Source organism: Rosa chinensis, chromosome 3, assembly GCF_002994745.2.
Source record: "Rosa chinensis cultivar Old Blush chromosome 3, RchiOBHm-V2, whole genome shotgun sequence".
In the NCBI taxonomy this organism is placed as follows: Eukaryota; Viridiplantae; Streptophyta; class Magnoliopsida; order Rosales; family Rosaceae; genus Rosa; species Rosa chinensis.
The window spans coordinates 36,948,638-36,966,265 of record NC_037090.1 but is presented as its reverse complement, the minus strand read 5'-3'; the positions used below and the strand labels follow the sequence as shown (position 1 = coordinate 36,966,265).

The window sequence follows — 17,628 nt, the reverse complement described above, 5'->3', positions numbered from 1 at the left end:
CATTTTTCTTTCAAATCTGAAAAATATATTTTCAAAACACTTTTAGTATGGTTGATGATGATAACAAGGATTAAAGACAATCCATCAAACTTCACACAATGAAAAGGTTTAAGTTCAAGGTCTATCAGAACCATTGGCTATGATACCAAGTTTTCTATGGCGACCCAAAGATTGAATTACCACAGCGCTGCCTCCCCAAAGAACCCTACACCCGCGACATTTAGGGACTACGTGCTTTGGGCCTAGAATTCCTTAAAGAGACAAGGCCTTTAGGTTGAAAAACAATAAGTCTATAAGTCCAAAAGTTTTTAGGCTTGCATAATGGACATGGCTGGTAACCACAAGATTATGAACTAGGCAAGGAAGAGAAAGTAAGATGGTGTTGTGTTGAATTTAAAACCTACACAATTTTTAGTTTTTAGCCCGAGTTTACATTAAGTTCATTGAATAGAATTTAATGTGAGTCTTCTAAGTCTAGCCCACTATCACCTAGACTGAAGTGGAGGTTCTAACCCTAATGTCTCACTTTGATGTTAAGCAATCGCACACATCATCAACCATACACGTCTTTGCAAAAATTTAACGAGATCAAACATGCCAAATAAAGAGAAAAATAAAATTTAGATAAAACAATTTATGGCCTCCAAAAATAATCCTCCATACCCAAGCATTGACAGCAACAACCTACAAAACAAACTAAAGTAGGGGTTAGGCTCCTACATCGAGTCATTGCCTATGCCTGCCCCCCATACCTAAGTTTGAAAACATGAGTTATATCTTTGATAAAAGGTAGTAGATAAAACTGGTTTGCATTCCCACGTAATCGTCACCACGTAAACATAAATCCATGGCATTTGATCTCATTCCACAACTTCCATCATCACCGTATATCTAGCCAATCACTTTCCGGAATTCAATCATTATCACAAGGCTAGAGACAAAGGAGAAAATCAATAACAAGGGCCATGCACGATGCCCACCACCGGTGGTTCGGGATTTCCAATCACCAAGGAAGGTCAAACCATCTCCTTACATCCCCATCAATTGCCAACACATTATTCCAACCACGCAAACCATTTCAAGTGTAAAAACATATAATTTCCAAAACATGCGAGAGGCCTCTTATAAAACATGGTTTATGCATGAAAAGCATAGATAGAGTTAAAAGGCATCCCTTACCTGGAACCCGAGCTTTCCCTTGCAGTACTTGGCCTCAATGCAACCTTGTAGCAACCACCAACTTCACAAGATCCTACCAAGATGCCGAGCCTAGATCAAATAAACGGCATAAACAACGATAAACAAGTCTAGCAATTCACTCTCAATACTCTCCAAAGAAAACCCCTCCTCTAATCTAATTCACTAGCTAATAACCAGACCATTTGGGTTCCAAGAAGGAGCTTGTTGTTTGGAAAAAGTGGTAAGAACACTTTTAAAAGACAAGTTGTTGAAAGCTGAAAATATAGCTTAATTAAAAGGAATTGTCAAAGGTCAAAGAAAATTGTTCAAAATACTAGATGTAAGTTCTTGAGAAATTTTTTAAAGAAGGATGGTTTAACAACCAACTCAGTAAGATTGAAATGGTTGTGGAATTTCAAGTTAAGTCATTCAAAGAGTAAAGGACTTAAAGGCTAAAGTTAAACAAAGTGCAGATCCTTTCCAGAAACATAGGCTTCCATATACATTTTTCAAAAATCCATAACTAATTCTAGAAAAATTATTTCGGAGTGATTCAAATTCGGAAACGTTAATTTTTCTGTCTACTATTATTCTCTAGAAGAAACCGATCCCAAATTCTCAGCGGTTTAGCACCATTTTTGAAATAAATACAGCTGGGTCAGATTGTACTGAAAACTGAAAAACTGCAGAAAGTTGTTCTTTTGTTCAAAGCTCCTTTGGTACCCAATATGGCCAGTGAAAGAGAACCCAACAAACTTAAGGGACATGCCTTATGCTTCTAAAGACCTAAAGCTTGAGTTACTTTATGATACTATATGGGCAGGTGTTGTAGCTCAATGATATGATGTATTGAAACATGATGTTTGGACTGCTATAAATAACAAATAAACCTTTGAACTAAATACGATTTTAATATTCATGGTATAGCCATGGCCTAGCAGAATTTCCTAGACATTAGAATGAATGAGAAATCAAGGTTAAAGCAGTAAGATACCAACAACAGTAGTGATAAGTTCGTAATCTTCAAGAATTCGTAACAACAACCAAATTAAACACGGTGTTAAGGAAAGCATGATACTCACTAAGGACCAACCAAAAAGGTGAGTTTTCTTGAGGGCTTCCACCGGAAAGAGAGCTGAGGGAGTTTGATTTGATCACCCCCAGTTGCATGCCAAGAAGTTTGCTTGATCTTGGACATGCAAAGTGAAACAAAAATTTCTCAATATGTAGGAAAGTTGTTTGAACGTATTAAGCCTAAAAATTAAGGATAGAGCTAGGAACTTGATGCAAAGTAATCTTACCAATTATTGGGATCAATCTCAAACAAGATTTGGGGAATTCGGGTGGAGCAAGAGGAGGAATACCAGCAGAAATTCGGAGCAGGTTCACTTCTAAACAGCTCTCACTTCGATTGATGTACAGGTCTCAAAACGACTCCAATAGGACTGAAATTTGGAGGTCAGGTAGAAGAGACAGAGACGAACAACTTTCATGAAGAAGACATTTTAATCAGAGGCCCCAAATTAGGCGTTCTGGGACATACAAGCAGGCTGATATGCACAGGAACGAGAAGAAAGGTAAGAGGAGAAGGATGATTGATAACCTCTGGCTTGGATACTTCCTTTTGAAGGTCTAGGATGATTTTCTAGGAGTGGTTGCCCTATGCATGGTGGCAACGTGGGATGGAGGAGCTGAACGAGGTTCTCCTTTCTCTCTGCCCAATTTTAACGAGAACAGGAAAAGAAGAAGGCTTGGGCTTTGGGCTTTGTGTGTGGGGTAGAAGGCTCAACTTGGGGGGGGGGGGGGGGAGGAGGCGCAGTAAAAGAGTTTGAATCAGACAACTCATGGGGTAAAAAAAGTAGGTTGTAAAACTAAAATGATGGGGAGATAAAAGTAGAATAGATAAATACAAGAAAAATTCAAAATTAAAATGTTGAAAAGCTGGCCTTATTGCAGCCTTATTACATGGTCATACCAAAATTCAAGTGGAGGGAGATATGAAAAATCTAATTGATATTATTCATGGTTCAATTGTCACGCCTAGCGGAATCAGAATGTTGCTCTGCCTGCTCAAGGACATTCGTCATCATGATCATTAGTCATTACTTTGAATCAATTTAGTTCAGACATATTTGGAGAGAAGAAAACTTTGTGGCCGATGCAATTGCAAACACATGACATTCAAGTTAAGTCATGGCTTGGAGCAATTCTTTTCCATTATCTGCTGTTCATGTTTTCAGTTTTGATAAACTAGATTTAGCTCTCTTTCAGTTTTGATATAACTCTCTTTCAATTTTTTTTCATTTGCACTTTTCTGAGTTTCTCCTGGCCGGTCTAATTTTTGCTAATGGAATTACACCCTTAACATCCTTAATATAAGGTGAATGATGATGAAAAGTTTCTGATTGAAATGCAAGTTCTTTGTTTACAACGCAGGAGTTGTTCAGCTGATTTCAAATCTCCAAGGCCGGCAAGGCATGATCCTATATGTTGCCCATGGTACTTTGTTACATTAGTGGGTTCTATAACTATACTGTTGATATGAAAAACATGTGAATTAGTGAGAAGGTGTTGGTGCAGGGGCTGGAGGCTTAGAAAATAGTCTCAAGAAGAGTTTGTCAGCAAGAACTGCATTTGCTGCATCTGAGGGGTGGAATGCATCCCAGAATACATAATCTTTGCGGTTCGTGCATATTTTTGAATTTGGTAAGCATAGCCCTCCAATGCTCGTGTCTACATTGCAACATGACGTATTGGAAACCTTAAAACCTGAAAGATTACAGATTTAAATACCATCAAAGTGGTCACATAAGTACCATATATCAGTAATGCTAGGAGGACTGAGCTATCCTAGCAGATATCAGCTCATTACTCAAGTTGAAATAATAGTTGGTGCCTCTAGCATTGTTGATAAAGAATTAAAGATTAATACCATATGTGGTAGGGTTGCTGATTAAGTCAAGAACATCTGAATATGTATCAGCAAATGAGAATTTTGCTTTTGGGAGGCGTCTGTTAAGAGAGGCAATGAGCTTCTCTACTTTAGAGTTGAATTCCAGCACCCACTTGTTGACTTTCTTCAAGCATTGGCCTTTCTTTGATTTAACCCTCTGAGAAGGAATGCAGCCGAGTGGACCAAGACCATGAAACATCATCTTTCGTGCACCCAACTGGTAAAGAGTCTAACAGAAACATAAAAAGGTTTCCAAGTGAAGCTAATTAGGGACCAATGGTGAGTTTCATGTAACTGCATTAGATTTTCACTCCATAAAATTAGATTGTCATTTGATTAATCAAATGACAATCTAATTTATTAGTTCATTCATACAAGTCGATCCACATTTGTGTCACTTACGAATATGATCTGAAGTAAAAATCAAAGTGTGTTCCCCCTTTTTTACAAGTGATAAATGATATACAGGAGACTGAAAATAGAGTTTTACCTTAAGTTGTTGCTCTAAGGTGCCTATTAACAGTTCCACAAAGTCATCATGAGTGTACTCTTGACCATCAGGTAAAAAGGGTTGTAAGAAATTATTGACATAATCATTGCTGCCTGAAAGGGTAAAGAATAGAATTATCTGTCAATCCCCTATCCAAAGTTCAAACATGAAAAAGAACTCCAGTTGTGCATTAATAAAGAATACCAATTCCAATGAAATAGAGAGCTTCAGTTAAAAGCTTGGTTGCAGCTTCACTCCCAATCTTAGCCTTGATGACTTCCCTTGTCTTGTTGAAACTTTGTACTTGATCATCAAAGGACAGTCTCTCAATCTGCAAAAGAGGAGATAGCAGCAGCGTTAAGTCTTTTGTACACATATGGTGTGATGAACATAAACAACATTTTGAAATAAAGGAAGAAATGTCATTACAAAATAGAGTCCAGTGTCATTTAGTATTCCTGCACCACCAGATGCATAGTTGACCCCCTTAAGCAGTGCATCATCATTCGTTGACAATGAGAGATAAGGCGGCGGTGATGGAATCCCAAGCTTTGCAGCTGCAAATATTCCAAAGAGACACAGAATCATACATGTGAACCAATTAGTTGCTGACAGGATATATATGTAGCGAGAGATCAAAAGAAGAGACTAGAGATCAATACATATTAAATCACCAATAGTTCTTCCATTTGTGAATCTCCCGGTAGCCTGACCACCTTCATAATCGACCCCGTACCAAGGAAAATTTGACTTTGCAAGAGAATACTGCAAATAATTGTTGTTTCCCACTTCTGTTAACGAGTCACCGAACACAAATGTGGCTGGAGATGCTTCTGATGCAGCCATGGCTGCCATGCTTGTCAAAATGATGGTGGCTAGAGCCATCCCGAATACAGCTTCCATCTTTCAATCACACTGGTTAGCTAAAAAAGTTACAAATCAACAAGAATATATAGTGACTTCAGAGGCAGCACATGTCATTTTCTAGTAGGTGATCATTTTCACCACTATGGGAAGTACTTAGTAACTTGTGGTGTCAGCACAACTTAATCTTAGCATATGCAAATTTGTTAAGTTCTGGTGGTTATTATAATCTTTCTTTAGTTGGCCAACTAACTCCTTTAAGTCAGCACAATTTTCTTTGTTAGGTATTTCTCAAGTGCCCATTTAAACTGATTGTTTTACTCAATGGTTCTGTGAAGGCAAACCTTAAAAGTAAAGTAGGCATGCATAAGGGTTTTTAAGTTCACTTGCTCTGCATAGGTTTCTTATTTGGCTGCCCACTTTGGTTGATTGGCTGCCAAGTAATCTGATCTGGTTGTGAAATGCACTAGATCCCTCATAAGTTTAAGAAACTTGATCTGGTTGTCCACCTTGAGAACAAAGCTAATTAGGCAATACTGTTTGTTAGCTGAAGATGCATGACCATCCTTCTGAAATCAGTACAGACCAGAGCGTATTAAGGAAGGTTTATTCATGTTTACTTCTAGTAATGCAATTTAATTAGGAGAGCGATATAAGTCCTCAAATAGTAATTAGGCAATTTTTGATAGTAAGGTATGTTGTAATCACTTGAAATTTTGAAGGGTAGATGAATGCTATATCCTTTTCTTTTTCTTTGTTTCCTTTTCAAAAAAAAAAAGAATGCTATATCCTGGCTCGAAAAGGAAGACCTTTTCAGCTTAAATTGTAAGAGAAGTATACGCTACATTAACATTAACGTATCAATACATCAATGGTTAGAAGAGAAACAAAGATTTAAAACCTAGGTGAGCTCAGTTCCAACTTTATAGAAAAGGAAAAAATCGAATTGGGAGTTCTGAATCGGCACAAGTCCAACAATTGCTTTTGAAAGTTGAACTGTAACTGATTGGCAGAGGGTTGAGGAAGAAATATGGGACATAGTGAGGGAGCATTATATAGAAATATGATTAATAGACAGAGAAATCGATAGTTCTTTCTTCAGAATCACTGTGGTCCTGTGTTTGATATGTTTGAAGTGTCATTTCCTTTTATTGGGATTTTTATTGTGCAGGTTGAAAAATATATATTGGTTTATTCATTTTGGAGAAATTTTTGAAGGAAAAAAAAAAAAAAATCTCGTATTTTATATATTGTCTCATACAATCACAAATTAGCTGGTTGTATCAGTGAGCCGTGACCTATTGATTCTATGACATTGTGAAGGTCATCGATTCAAATTTTACTTCCATGATGGAATATCAGGGGTGAGATGGAGTGGGTAACAGTTAAGACTATCAATTATGACATGACCCAATTACCTGACTTGTAACCCACATTATTAAAAAGGGGAAATGATCATTTACCCGATTTTAGGCTAAAAATTGTCCACTTGCTCCACCAACTATTTTTTAACCCCATTTACCCAAAACACTCTAAGGGATTATTTCCCCTTTACCCAATTAATTCTTTTTTATTTTTTTTTTGAGACTTTTTTGCCCTCTCCTTCTTTTTCACTTAGAGGGAAAAGTCATCCTCCACCTTGCCGGCCTCCGGTGACCAGTGGCAGGGCGCCGGCGATTGGTGACCGGAATCCGGCGACCGGTGACCGGAATCCTGCAACCAGTCCCTAATAATATCCAGTAACCATATTATTGCTCCCCAGTAATCATATTATTACCCCCCAAAAATCATATTATTGCCTCCCAAAAATCATATTATTGCCATCCAGTGAATTGTATGAACTCACAAAACCAAAATGAATACACTACAGGCACAAATTGATCAATTTATAATCATATTATTGCCTCCCAATAATCATATTATTGCCCCCCAATACAAAGTCCAATGTCTCTACTGCCTCCCAATAGGCCACCAAAAATGCACCTTTTTGTAGGATTCACAGATAATTTGACTTTAATACACAGAAAACAACATGTAACTTATCAAAACACCACACAGATAATTTTTTTATTGGCCTGCCTCAGGTTCAGAGTCTCCATATTAATTGGTTCTTTTTGAATTATCTGGCTGGTTGTGCTTTGCTAGATAAGCTGCGTAAACCATGTCTACATTTGAAAGTTCTTGACATAGTGATGTCCTTTGATGAGGTGGAGGATGTTTCAACTGCTCTTCGCCTTCTGAGAAGCTTCCCTGCTCTAGAAACACTAAATATTAAAGCTATGAAATGCCAAGATCAAGCTGAGGGAGCAGTGTACTCTTGGCTGGACGGTTGTTCATTCACCCAACTGCGACATGTGAAAATACTGCGCATATCTGGTGTTGAAGCTGAACTGGATTTTATCAGATTTCTGCTTATAAGTTCACCAGTACTTGAGACAATGACTGTTGTGCCTGCGGAGCCTGATGCTGATGTTGTAAATCCAGATCTAGTTGTTCTCCAAAATTCTTTGGACGTAGTTAAAAAGTTGCTCCGGTTCAGGCGTGCCTCACCGAATCTAGAGATAATATATTAGATCCATGATTCATCAATGTAATATGGTAGCTGATGGTATTTGCTTTCAGACGTTTGACTTTTGTACTACTCGCTATGAAGTATTTCTATTTGGCTGAAAATATCTCATACTAGCATTACGTTTCTCTTTTATAGTTCAAGCTTCTGCAAGAATCCAAAACAGATTCATAAAACCTCTGTACAACCAGAGGACATCCAGTAAAGCCAAACAAAAAGAGCAAAGGGATTCTGAACTAAGTAACCATTTCTCCATTGAATCTCTGCAACTATCCGATCTGAACAATTTTTCAGCTAACCTCAAAATAAGTAACATGTTAAGTCGGTTTTCTATCCCTGTGAGGCTCTGATCAACGACTATTATAAAACTTCATTTTTTTTTTTAAGAAGGCAGTAGCCAATATATTGATCGAAGGCCATAATGATCATTACATACCCTTCCGCTATCATATAAGACAGACAAGAAGATGTGTTAGTACCCACAGTGGTACATAGAAACTAGGACACTCATTTGACATTGAATACATCATAGACATAGCGGAATCCCCCTTTGGTACTACGCCGGAGGTGCTAGAAAACTAGAAGGATCCAGCCCTCCCAACCTAACCCAGAACACAGTACATCTAGTCGCCTAGAGACCTCAATTGGTGTACAACTAGATATATTGAGAATTAAGTCGACAAGACTAAGACCCAGTACTACAACTAGATAAGGAAAAAACCACTAGAATGCCCAAAAAAGGCCTACAAAAAACTAGAAAATAAAAGGAGTAAAAAGCCCGCCCACCAGATACGGCCCAATAGCCAAAGGGAGACCCAAAGGCCTAAGAACCAAGCCAAGGAGCGCGGGTCGGAGTGAACCCTCCTGTGTAGCCAGACCAGCACCGCGGCTTCCGACAGATCATCGTCGCCGCATCAAACCGCCACCAACTGACGACGTCGGCAGGAATGTCGTGGATCACGATTCCAGACCGAAATTTGATCCGATACTGGTTCGATCACCACAGCCTCCGTCCTCCGTCAGACCTTCTCAACCCCAAACCAGGGCACCGCAATGACAACCTGCCTCCACCGCGCACCAGAATCCCTCCGTCGCACCCCCCTTGCTTGAAAAACCCCCGTCGCGTAGATCAGAACTAAAAACAAGGACGAGCCCCTCTGCTGGTCGTTCTCTCTCCGGACACGACCAAGCCTCCAGCCCTCTGCTCCTGCCCAAAAACTCCTGGTCCTCCCCGGTGGACTGACACAACTAGTTCGCCCGTTAAAATACGACGTCCCATGGACGCGCAGCCGGACACGGCATAGAAAAATTTCTTAGGGTTTTCGCTGCTCTGACTTTCTTGGAGCTCTCGGGGTATTAATACCTAGCATTTAGCATATCAATCAAATTCCTTAGGAATACATAAGAATCAATAATACTATTATAAAACTTCATATTCCTCAATTATCATCAACAAAGTAGCATTAAAAGAATCAATTGTAATTAGGGAATTCACCAAAAATAAGCATCTTACCTTGCTCTTTTTTGGGAATTAATGATATAGTTTTTCTTTTGTTTAATAGAGGCTTCTAGTGTCAAAGGGCTGCCTAATTTTTTTTTCTTTTGGCTGAAGTCAAAGGTTGAGAGAGGCAAAGAGCCACCTTAACCTTTGAGATTTTATTGAAGAAGATGAAAAAATACAAGGGGGAGGGGACCAAAAACCAAAACCTCCCATACAAAACAGAAATAGGCTATATGAAAGACAAAATAACGAAAACGAAAATTCGGCATTCCCGAACGGTCACTCTGAAAATGTCTATTAATGAAAGGAGGAGTTAAGTCCCACAAAATCAGATCACTAGGAGGGCGCACCATAATTTGCCAATGCATCTGCAACTTGAGCCTAAACTTGAGCCCAACAATAAGTTTGTTCAAGCAGAAGGACATTAAAAATTAAAAATTTAAGTTCCAACAAGTTGCATCTGGGGTTGAGGTCAATATGTATCAGCCACAGAAAGCTGTATGGATGAGTTTATTAACAGTTTTTTACAATAGCTTCCATTGAATCACTGCACCAAAGTAACTTGGCCACATCCATACCAACCAAGGCTGGTAATGAACTCGGCCTGCATCCAAGGTTCGAAAAAACGCTAAACGCTAGTTGGGCGGTGGATAGGAAACTAGGCAAGTGCCTAGGCGGGGCCCAGGCGGTTTTGCATTATTTTTAATTTTTTTAATTTTTATAATATATATATAAAGAAAAATAAAATAAGAGGAGGAAAAATATATATCTAATTAAGTTAATTATTAAATTTTTGTTCAATATAAACATTTATTTAACTGAATATTTGTTTAATTAAATAAAGAAAATACAGAAGCAGTATTCATTATGCTTCTAAGTTGAGTAAGTTCTAATTATACTTTGGCATGCACACACGTCACACTACCCCATCCAGCCTTACCCTCTTCTCTTTCTCCACGAACAACAGCCACGCTTTTTTTTTTTTTTTTAATTATATTATTGGATTAAATACTGCTTACTCTCTATACTTATAGGGTTTAATCATTTCAGTCCCTGACCTTCGAATTTCATCTAAAAAGTCCCTGAACTCTCAATTTCCTCCAAATTCGTCCCTATCGTCAAGCCTTCGTCCAAGACTCCGTTATCTCATTGACGTGGTGGTCATTTCCATGCTAAAAGTCTATTATACCCTCACTTACTCTTTTTTTTTTAATTAATTTTTCTCTCTCTCTTTTTTGTTTGTTTTTTATTTTTATTACCTCTTCTTCTTCCACATCTCTCTTCTCCTCTGTTTATCTCAGTCTATTATCTGGAAGCTCTCATCCTCCGGCATCTTTCTCGCTGGACTGAGAATATGCATAGCCATGACCAGAATCATCCAAAAATTACCATAACAACAAACAAACCACTGATCAACTCCAATCAACACTATTGGGATCAGAGATAATATCATAAATCCAACCTAATCACATATTCACTACTCAGTTCAATTATTGATTAAACCAAAACAGATCATAATCTCAACGAATCAAGAATTAGTTACACTTGATAATTCAACAATTCATATACAATTCCACATTCACGCACAGCAAAATTCACAACCAAAACCCTTTTTTTGGCAAATCCAGTTACAAAAAAAAAAAAAAAAAAAAAAAAACCGAGATCTAACCCAATCAGACGAGGAACTGAGCGACATTTGCATGGTGGTGTTGTTGATCAGAGCGGGTGAGATTGGTGAGAGTGATAGGGCGGTGGGTGGCCTCGTCGGCGTCTGTGGTGGCGACGTTGACGCAGGAGAAGCGCTCGAGGGAAGAGAAGAAGGTGGAGGAGATGGTGACACTGACCTATCTTCAATTTGCCAAACGCAATTCAATTTGCCTCAAACCTATCTTCCCAAATTCAATGGTCCAATTAAGCACAGCAACACTGCACAATCTACCATCCCAAAGCAAAAAAAAAAATCAATTCCGGCACAAATCATCACCTGCAACGGCTACAAAGCCGACAAATATCCAATCGAAAGATGAGGTGGAGGGCCAAACATCCGCAACGGCGATGTAGAGGAACAAACCCAGATCATGCATGGAGATCCGCAGCGACTCAGAGATTTCTACCACGTTGACTCGGTGACTGAAGGTGAAAAGGGTAGATCGAGTGCAGAGGAGGGGACCGGCGGAGAGGTGGGGTGAGACTGAGGGAGGTGAGGTCGTTGACCTTGGAGGGATTGGTGTTGTCTTTGACCTAGAAGAGGACGATGTGCTCGACGACAGGGAATGACGACATGGTGATGGTGGCGAATGTGGGGATGCGGGTTTTAGGGAAAGAGAGGTGGTGGTGGTGGTGTTTGGGAGGTGAGAGAGAGCGAGAGAATGGAAGAGGTAGTGGCCTTGAGACACAAAGTTGCCGTCATGTCTAGAGAGAGAAATGAAATCGGGGGTTTTGAGTAGGTGAGGAAGAAGAGAAATGAAATCTGGGTTTACTAATAATGATGGAGGGCAGCTCCGATACTAGATTAGGGCTCTGTTAGAAGAGGATGTAAAGAGAAAAAAGAAAAAAAAAAAAAAAAGAGAATTTTTTAAGTGAGGGTAATATAGACATTTTGCCATAAAATGGGTGCCACGTCAGCAAATTAATAGATAATTTGGACAGAGCTTGATGGCAGGGACGAATTGGGAGGAAATTGAGAGTTTAGGGACTTTTTAGGTGAAATTCGAAGGTCAGCGAGTGAAATGATGAAACCCTATAAGTATGAGGAGTAAACAGTAATTAACTCTATATTATTCTATCCATTTGAAATAGTAGAGACTACATGTGTTCATTCTCCTCTCTTCATCTTTTGCGCGAAACCAACAGCGACTTGCCATTCTCTCTCATCTCTCTCTTCATCAAATCTAAATCATCTGATACATTCCAGGTTCTAGCGCTCTCCCTTGCTGTAACTTTCAGTGGCGTCGATGTTATCTATCGATCATGAATCAATGAACGCCATCGCTCCACCGAGTTGCAGCCGACGAACTGAGAAACCTCTGGGTGGTGAAGTTGTGTGATGGCTTAGGTAGCACAACCAAGAAGGTTCTGGACAAGATCGAAGTGGAAGAGGAGAAGAAACGTTCCTTAGAGGCTTTGACAAAAACGCCCAAACCCGCCTAGACTCACCGCCCAGACGCCTAAGCACCCGCCTAGGCCGATTAGGCGCCCGCCCAAAATCAAGACGCCTAACACCACTGATTAGCCATTAATCGAGTCGGAGACTCACCTCCCAACGCCTAGGCGGCTTGGGCGGCCAAGTTTTAGAACACTGGTAATTTCAAATGAACAAGTGAAACTTAATACTCTCCCAATTTATTCTCTTAAAAACCTCACATGCAATAAAATCTTAAAAATCTCAAACACGTATTATAAAACCTTTCAAAAGCCATCTCAAAGTCTCTTTAAAACCTCATATCTCAAAAATAGACGATGACTAGAGAGAACTGCTACCTGGAGGGGACTGCCGACCAGGGACGCATCGGAGGGGACTACCGATCGGACGAGGAGGTGATGGTTAAAGGGGACTGCCGACTAACTACCTCATGCCATCTGGAGGGGATTGCCGACCAAATGACACATTGGAGGAGACTGCTGACCGGAATATTCTGGAGGGAACTACCGACCAGAATGTTGTCTGGAGGGGACTGCCGACCAGGTAATGCATGCATGCGCTGACTTATTTACCTTCTCAATAAACTGGAATCACTCTCTTAAAAATAATTGCTTTGGAAAGAACCAGATATTAATTCAATAAATCACCGAAAGTATAACTTAGGAATATCTCGATAACTCAAAGCTCATAAAAGTCAATATCACAATAAATCCTCCAAAGCAAAAATCAAATACTCGATAAATCAATAAATGCTTTCGGAAAGAAATCTCAATAATTACAATCATGCTCAAATACTTGATGAATCATTCGTACTCGTATATCATCATGTAAATCGATATTCGAAATCAATAATTCTTATAATAATTTCTTAATCAATCACTTCCCGAAAATCACTTCTCAACTCAATAACTCATAAATAATTAGCTCGAAAATCTACTGAAAGCCCTTGGGAAGGAAATCCACTAATAATCTTGTAATTCATAGAGCATAAATAAATCTCAAGAAATTAAGCTCATAAAATCATAAAAACTCAATAATTCAAATCATAAAAGTAAATCTCAATCGAAAAATAATAATAATATATTCATTCATAATTAATTTAAAATAAATGTCCACTCACAGTTTGCGGCTACGACGGTAGTCCAACTATTCATTCCTCAAACTCACATATCCGTCGTCTTGAACAATCAATATAATAAATAATTGTTTCTCAAGAACCGAGACTTAATTTATGATAAATAGAAATCGAAATTCTAAACGTCTCCTTTGAACTCAACTCCTTCAATCCACATCGGATTTCATCCAAACTTCACCAATAACATCTATACATTGATTTACAAATTCTAAGGCAAATTCGACAGAAATCCAACGGTCGGATTCTCGTAAATTGATGACCAAAATTCTAAATTTCGGAAAATTCATAATAGAACCAAAAGTTCTCTAATTTTCACCAAAATTACATATACAAGCTCCACAACAATTATAGGATTTAACTAGATAAAAATGGAAGCTAAATCACCGTCCTACGCGTCGTCAAGCGCCGCCCACAGTGGCGGCGTGTGGGGTTCACGAGCCGCCGGCCACCGCCACCAATGGCTACCAAATTTTATGTACTACATCGTCTCAATATTTCCAACAACTTTTTAAACTAAGACAAAGTCAGAAAATACCTCTAAGTGGTCGAACAATTAAGCAACCCGAAGTACAGTGAAATATTCCAATTATGCTTTATTCCTCCATGCTACAAATCGCTGCAAGAGGTTTGGAGAGCATAAATAGTAGCTCAAGGCGCTTCTAATGGACCTGGTTTGGTCCTCTGTAGTGGCCGGAAATGAGAGAAACCGACGTTGACCTCTCTCTGCTACAGTAATTTCCACGGCCTGGTTCGTCATTTTCCGCCCACAACACCGTGCTTCACCACCACAGACGAGTCGAGGACAGATGGAGGAGTCGAACGGTGGTCACAGCTTGCTCCCAAGTGGCCTGGAGGGGGAGATATGCCAGAGAGAGAGAGAGAACACGGGTCGAAGGAGAGAGAGAGGGAGAGAGAGAGAGAGAGAGAGAGATGGAAAGTTACCGTATACCGTACAGTAACTTTTCAAATTTATACCACTTACCTCCAACAATAACTTTAGTATTTGGCTTTTAACTTTTGCATATGAACTCCGGTTTTTACAAACCACATATGCACGCATTCGATTTAACGTTCTCTACGACCTTCATGAAGAAATTTTCTCAAATTTTGACCCGAATAAAAAGTCAACTTTTAGGGCCCCCTAAAAGGTTGAAACGGAGCCGAAAATAAAAGAAACTCTCGTTTATCGTCCGAAAGACTAGTAAAACGGTAACTTAAGATCCGGGACGTAACACTTTTCTTCTATCCTGCCTCCCTTTATTTTCTCCACCACCTTGCAACAATATGGGCAAGTCTTGGTATGGCCGGTCACTCTAACTCTTCAACCTCTTTGCAACCTTTGAGTTTCAAGGTTGATCATCGTTGAGAATTTTGATTCCCAATTCTTTCAATAGTTCTGAGCAAATATTTTACTCAAACTATCTCACCAACACACCACCACGTCTTTCTCATCGCTCACGACCAGCACACTTGATGCCATAATACTCACATCCGAACAATTTTTTACTGTACCCAGAAGATCAAGCCTTGGGCTCTGATACCACTTTGTTAGATAACAGTGGAAGCATAAATATAAAAAACTAATTTTGTTAGGGAGATATGATGCATGAATGACACACAATATGGGAGATGTACAGTCCAAAGACATGTACAGAGCTCCTAGAGAAAGATATGGAGGAGACTCTCAAAATACCTAATAAAGGAACTCACTCTTACGATATTTCTACAAAATACTCCTCTACACACATTACTCAAGTACACTAACTTATTATATAGGTCTATACTAGACAATGTCATAAGTATGACAATTACAACGAACATAAATATTAGACCGTTACAATAACCTTAAACTGTCGCCGTTATTCTCATCATAATTCTCAACATAATTCTAAATTAATATTATTTCCAACAATATCTAGGTATTCACAATGTCATCTTCTGGAAGGATCCCATTAATTCCAAAGAACTACTCCTTAAAATTTCTAGTAAATTAGCAAGTTGGAAAAAAGCTCCCTATCATGAGCAAGTAAACTAACTCTTTTCAAATCTAACCTTGTTGGTATGCCTAACCATGTGATAACCTGTTTCAAATGTCCAAAAAAAGTGACTAATGAGATTGATAAACAAACTAGATCCTTCATCTGGGGATCTGATATTAAATGTCCATCTGTGGCTTGGAATCAAGATTGTAAACCTAAGCTTTTAGGTGGATTAGCAGTAGGACTAATTGCTTTCTTCATTGTTGCTGAAGACCCTTGCAAAATGCCTGAAAAGTTGTCAATGATCAAGAGAACTGGTGGGCTCAAATCATTAAGAAAAAATTCCTAAGAAAATTTTCTTTCTTTCAGGCAAAAAAGAAGCAACATAACTCTTTAGCTTGGAATGGAATCATGGATGCTAGACAGCTGATCCTAAAAGGCATGTGCTGGATTGTGGGAAATGGTAAGGACATTAATTTTTGGACGTTCAACTGGGTACTTGATCACCCCTTATTGGACTATATACCTAAAAACAGAAGACACATGATCGATGTTAAGCAAACAATCAGTGACTATATTACCAATAAAGTCTGGAATAAGAACAAACTCTCTTCTATTCTAGACTCAACTATTGTCAATCAGATTCTTGGCATATCTTTACTAGTTATTGAACAATAGGATGAATACATGCATTTAGGGCCCTTCTTCTCTTGGTAAGTTTACTATCAAACTAGCTGCTTGGTTACAGCTAAATGATGTACAAAAACATGATCAAATTGATCTCATTAATAAACTCTGGAAGCTAAATATCCAACCATGCAAAGATCAAATTGATGGTTGGTTACTGCTTAGAGAAAGATTAAAATCTAGGGATAGGCTCTCAAGGTTTGGATTGATAGATGATAATTCTCGTCTCCTCTGTCAAGAAGACAACGAAACTGCTCACCATCTTTTTGGTTATTGTAACTTTTCTTAAGAAGTCTGGAATCTAGCTTGCATAAAACCCTTAGTTAACTGGGAAGAAGGCTACCTTAAAGTGTTTAAGGAGCTTTTCTTACTCCAACCTTTCCATTGTGAGTTGTTTGAAAAAATCATTACCATTTGTTGGCAAATATGGAAAGCTAGAAACGATGTCATCTTTCAGAATTCAACTACCAGTCTTGTTTCTGTTGTTGCAGCTGTTGCTGCAACAACTAGAAACACTAATAACCATTCTGTGGTAACTAGTAAAGCGCTGCCATCCTCCCATTCAAACTTAATCAGATGGCAGACTCCTACTAGTGACCATGTTAAAATTAATTTTGATGGTTCAATTTGTATTTTGATGGTTCAATTTGTAAGGACTCTAGTACAGGAGGTTTTGTAATCAGAGACTCCTCTGGAAAACCTCTCATAGCAGCTACCCGACAGGTTGGCAAGACAACAGTTCTAGTTGTGGAAGCCACTGCCCTGCGTAACAACCTCGCTTGTGCAAAAGAGAAAGGCTACAGGTAGATAGAAGTGGAAGGTGATTCAAAACTGGTCATGGATGCAATCAAAAGAGTAATATCCCCACCTTGGAGATTGATCAAAATCATTGCTACTCATTTCCATTCGATCTCTTTCAAGCATGTTTTGAGAGAAACAAACTTTGTAGCAGATGCAGTAGCAAACCTTTGTAAATGCTTCTTGGACCAAAAGGGTTTCAATGGAGGCTTCGAAAGCTTTGTTATTTGACACTATAAACTCTGGTTGCTCCAGAGATTTTAGCATATAATTTATTTTACTCCTTAATAAAATAAAATAAACTATTTAAACATCTTACAAGAATATGTCA

The 17,628-nt window shown here is 38.8% G+C and overlaps 1 protein-coding gene and 1 long non-coding RNA gene across 3 annotated transcripts; both read right to left on the bottom strand.

Annotated features, from left to right (window-relative positions):
* Positions 1-602: 602 nt before the first annotated feature.
* LOC121052122 lies at positions 603-2,879 on the bottom strand. 2 transcript variants are annotated; one of them, XR_005808064.1, is made up of 4 exons: positions 2,481-2,879; positions 2,262-2,368; positions 1,180-1,269; positions 603-696 (listed from the first exon to the last, which is right to left on the bottom strand). It is a non-coding gene; the product is annotated as an uncharacterized LOC121052122 (long non-coding RNA). The 2 variants fall into 2 exon arrangements; XR_005808063.1 differs by having other exon boundaries at positions 1,180-1,252.
* Positions 2,880-3,555: 676 nt separating this feature from the next.
* On the bottom strand, positions 3,556-5,526 carry LOC112193785 (GDSL esterase/lipase At5g37690). The gene is made up of 6 exons (XM_024334014.2): positions 5,285-5,526; positions 5,052-5,179; positions 4,827-4,953; positions 4,623-4,735; positions 4,112-4,361; positions 3,556-3,948 (listed from the first exon to the last, which is right to left on the bottom strand). Exons 1-6 carry the CDS (start codon positions 5,523-5,525, stop codon positions 3,737-3,739), a joined length of 1,071 nt encoding a protein of 356 aa, XP_024189782.2. The 5' UTR covers position 5,526; the 3' UTR covers positions 3,556-3,736.
* Between the last annotated feature and the right edge of the window lie 12,102 nt (positions 5,527-17,628).

Coding starts and splice junctions, on each gene's coding strand:
- LOC112193785 (XM_024334014.2), bottom strand. CDS start 5,525: ATGGAAGCTGTATTCGGGATGGCTCTAGCCACCATCATTTTGACAAGC. Junction 4,736..4,826: donor TCTCTATTTCATTGGAATTG/GTATTCTTTATT, acceptor TTACCCTTTCAG/GCAGCAATGATTATGTCAAT. Junction 4,362..4,622: donor CCTTAGAGCAACAACTTAAG/GTAAAACTCTAT, acceptor TGTTTCTGTTAG/ACTCTTTACCAGTTGGGTGC.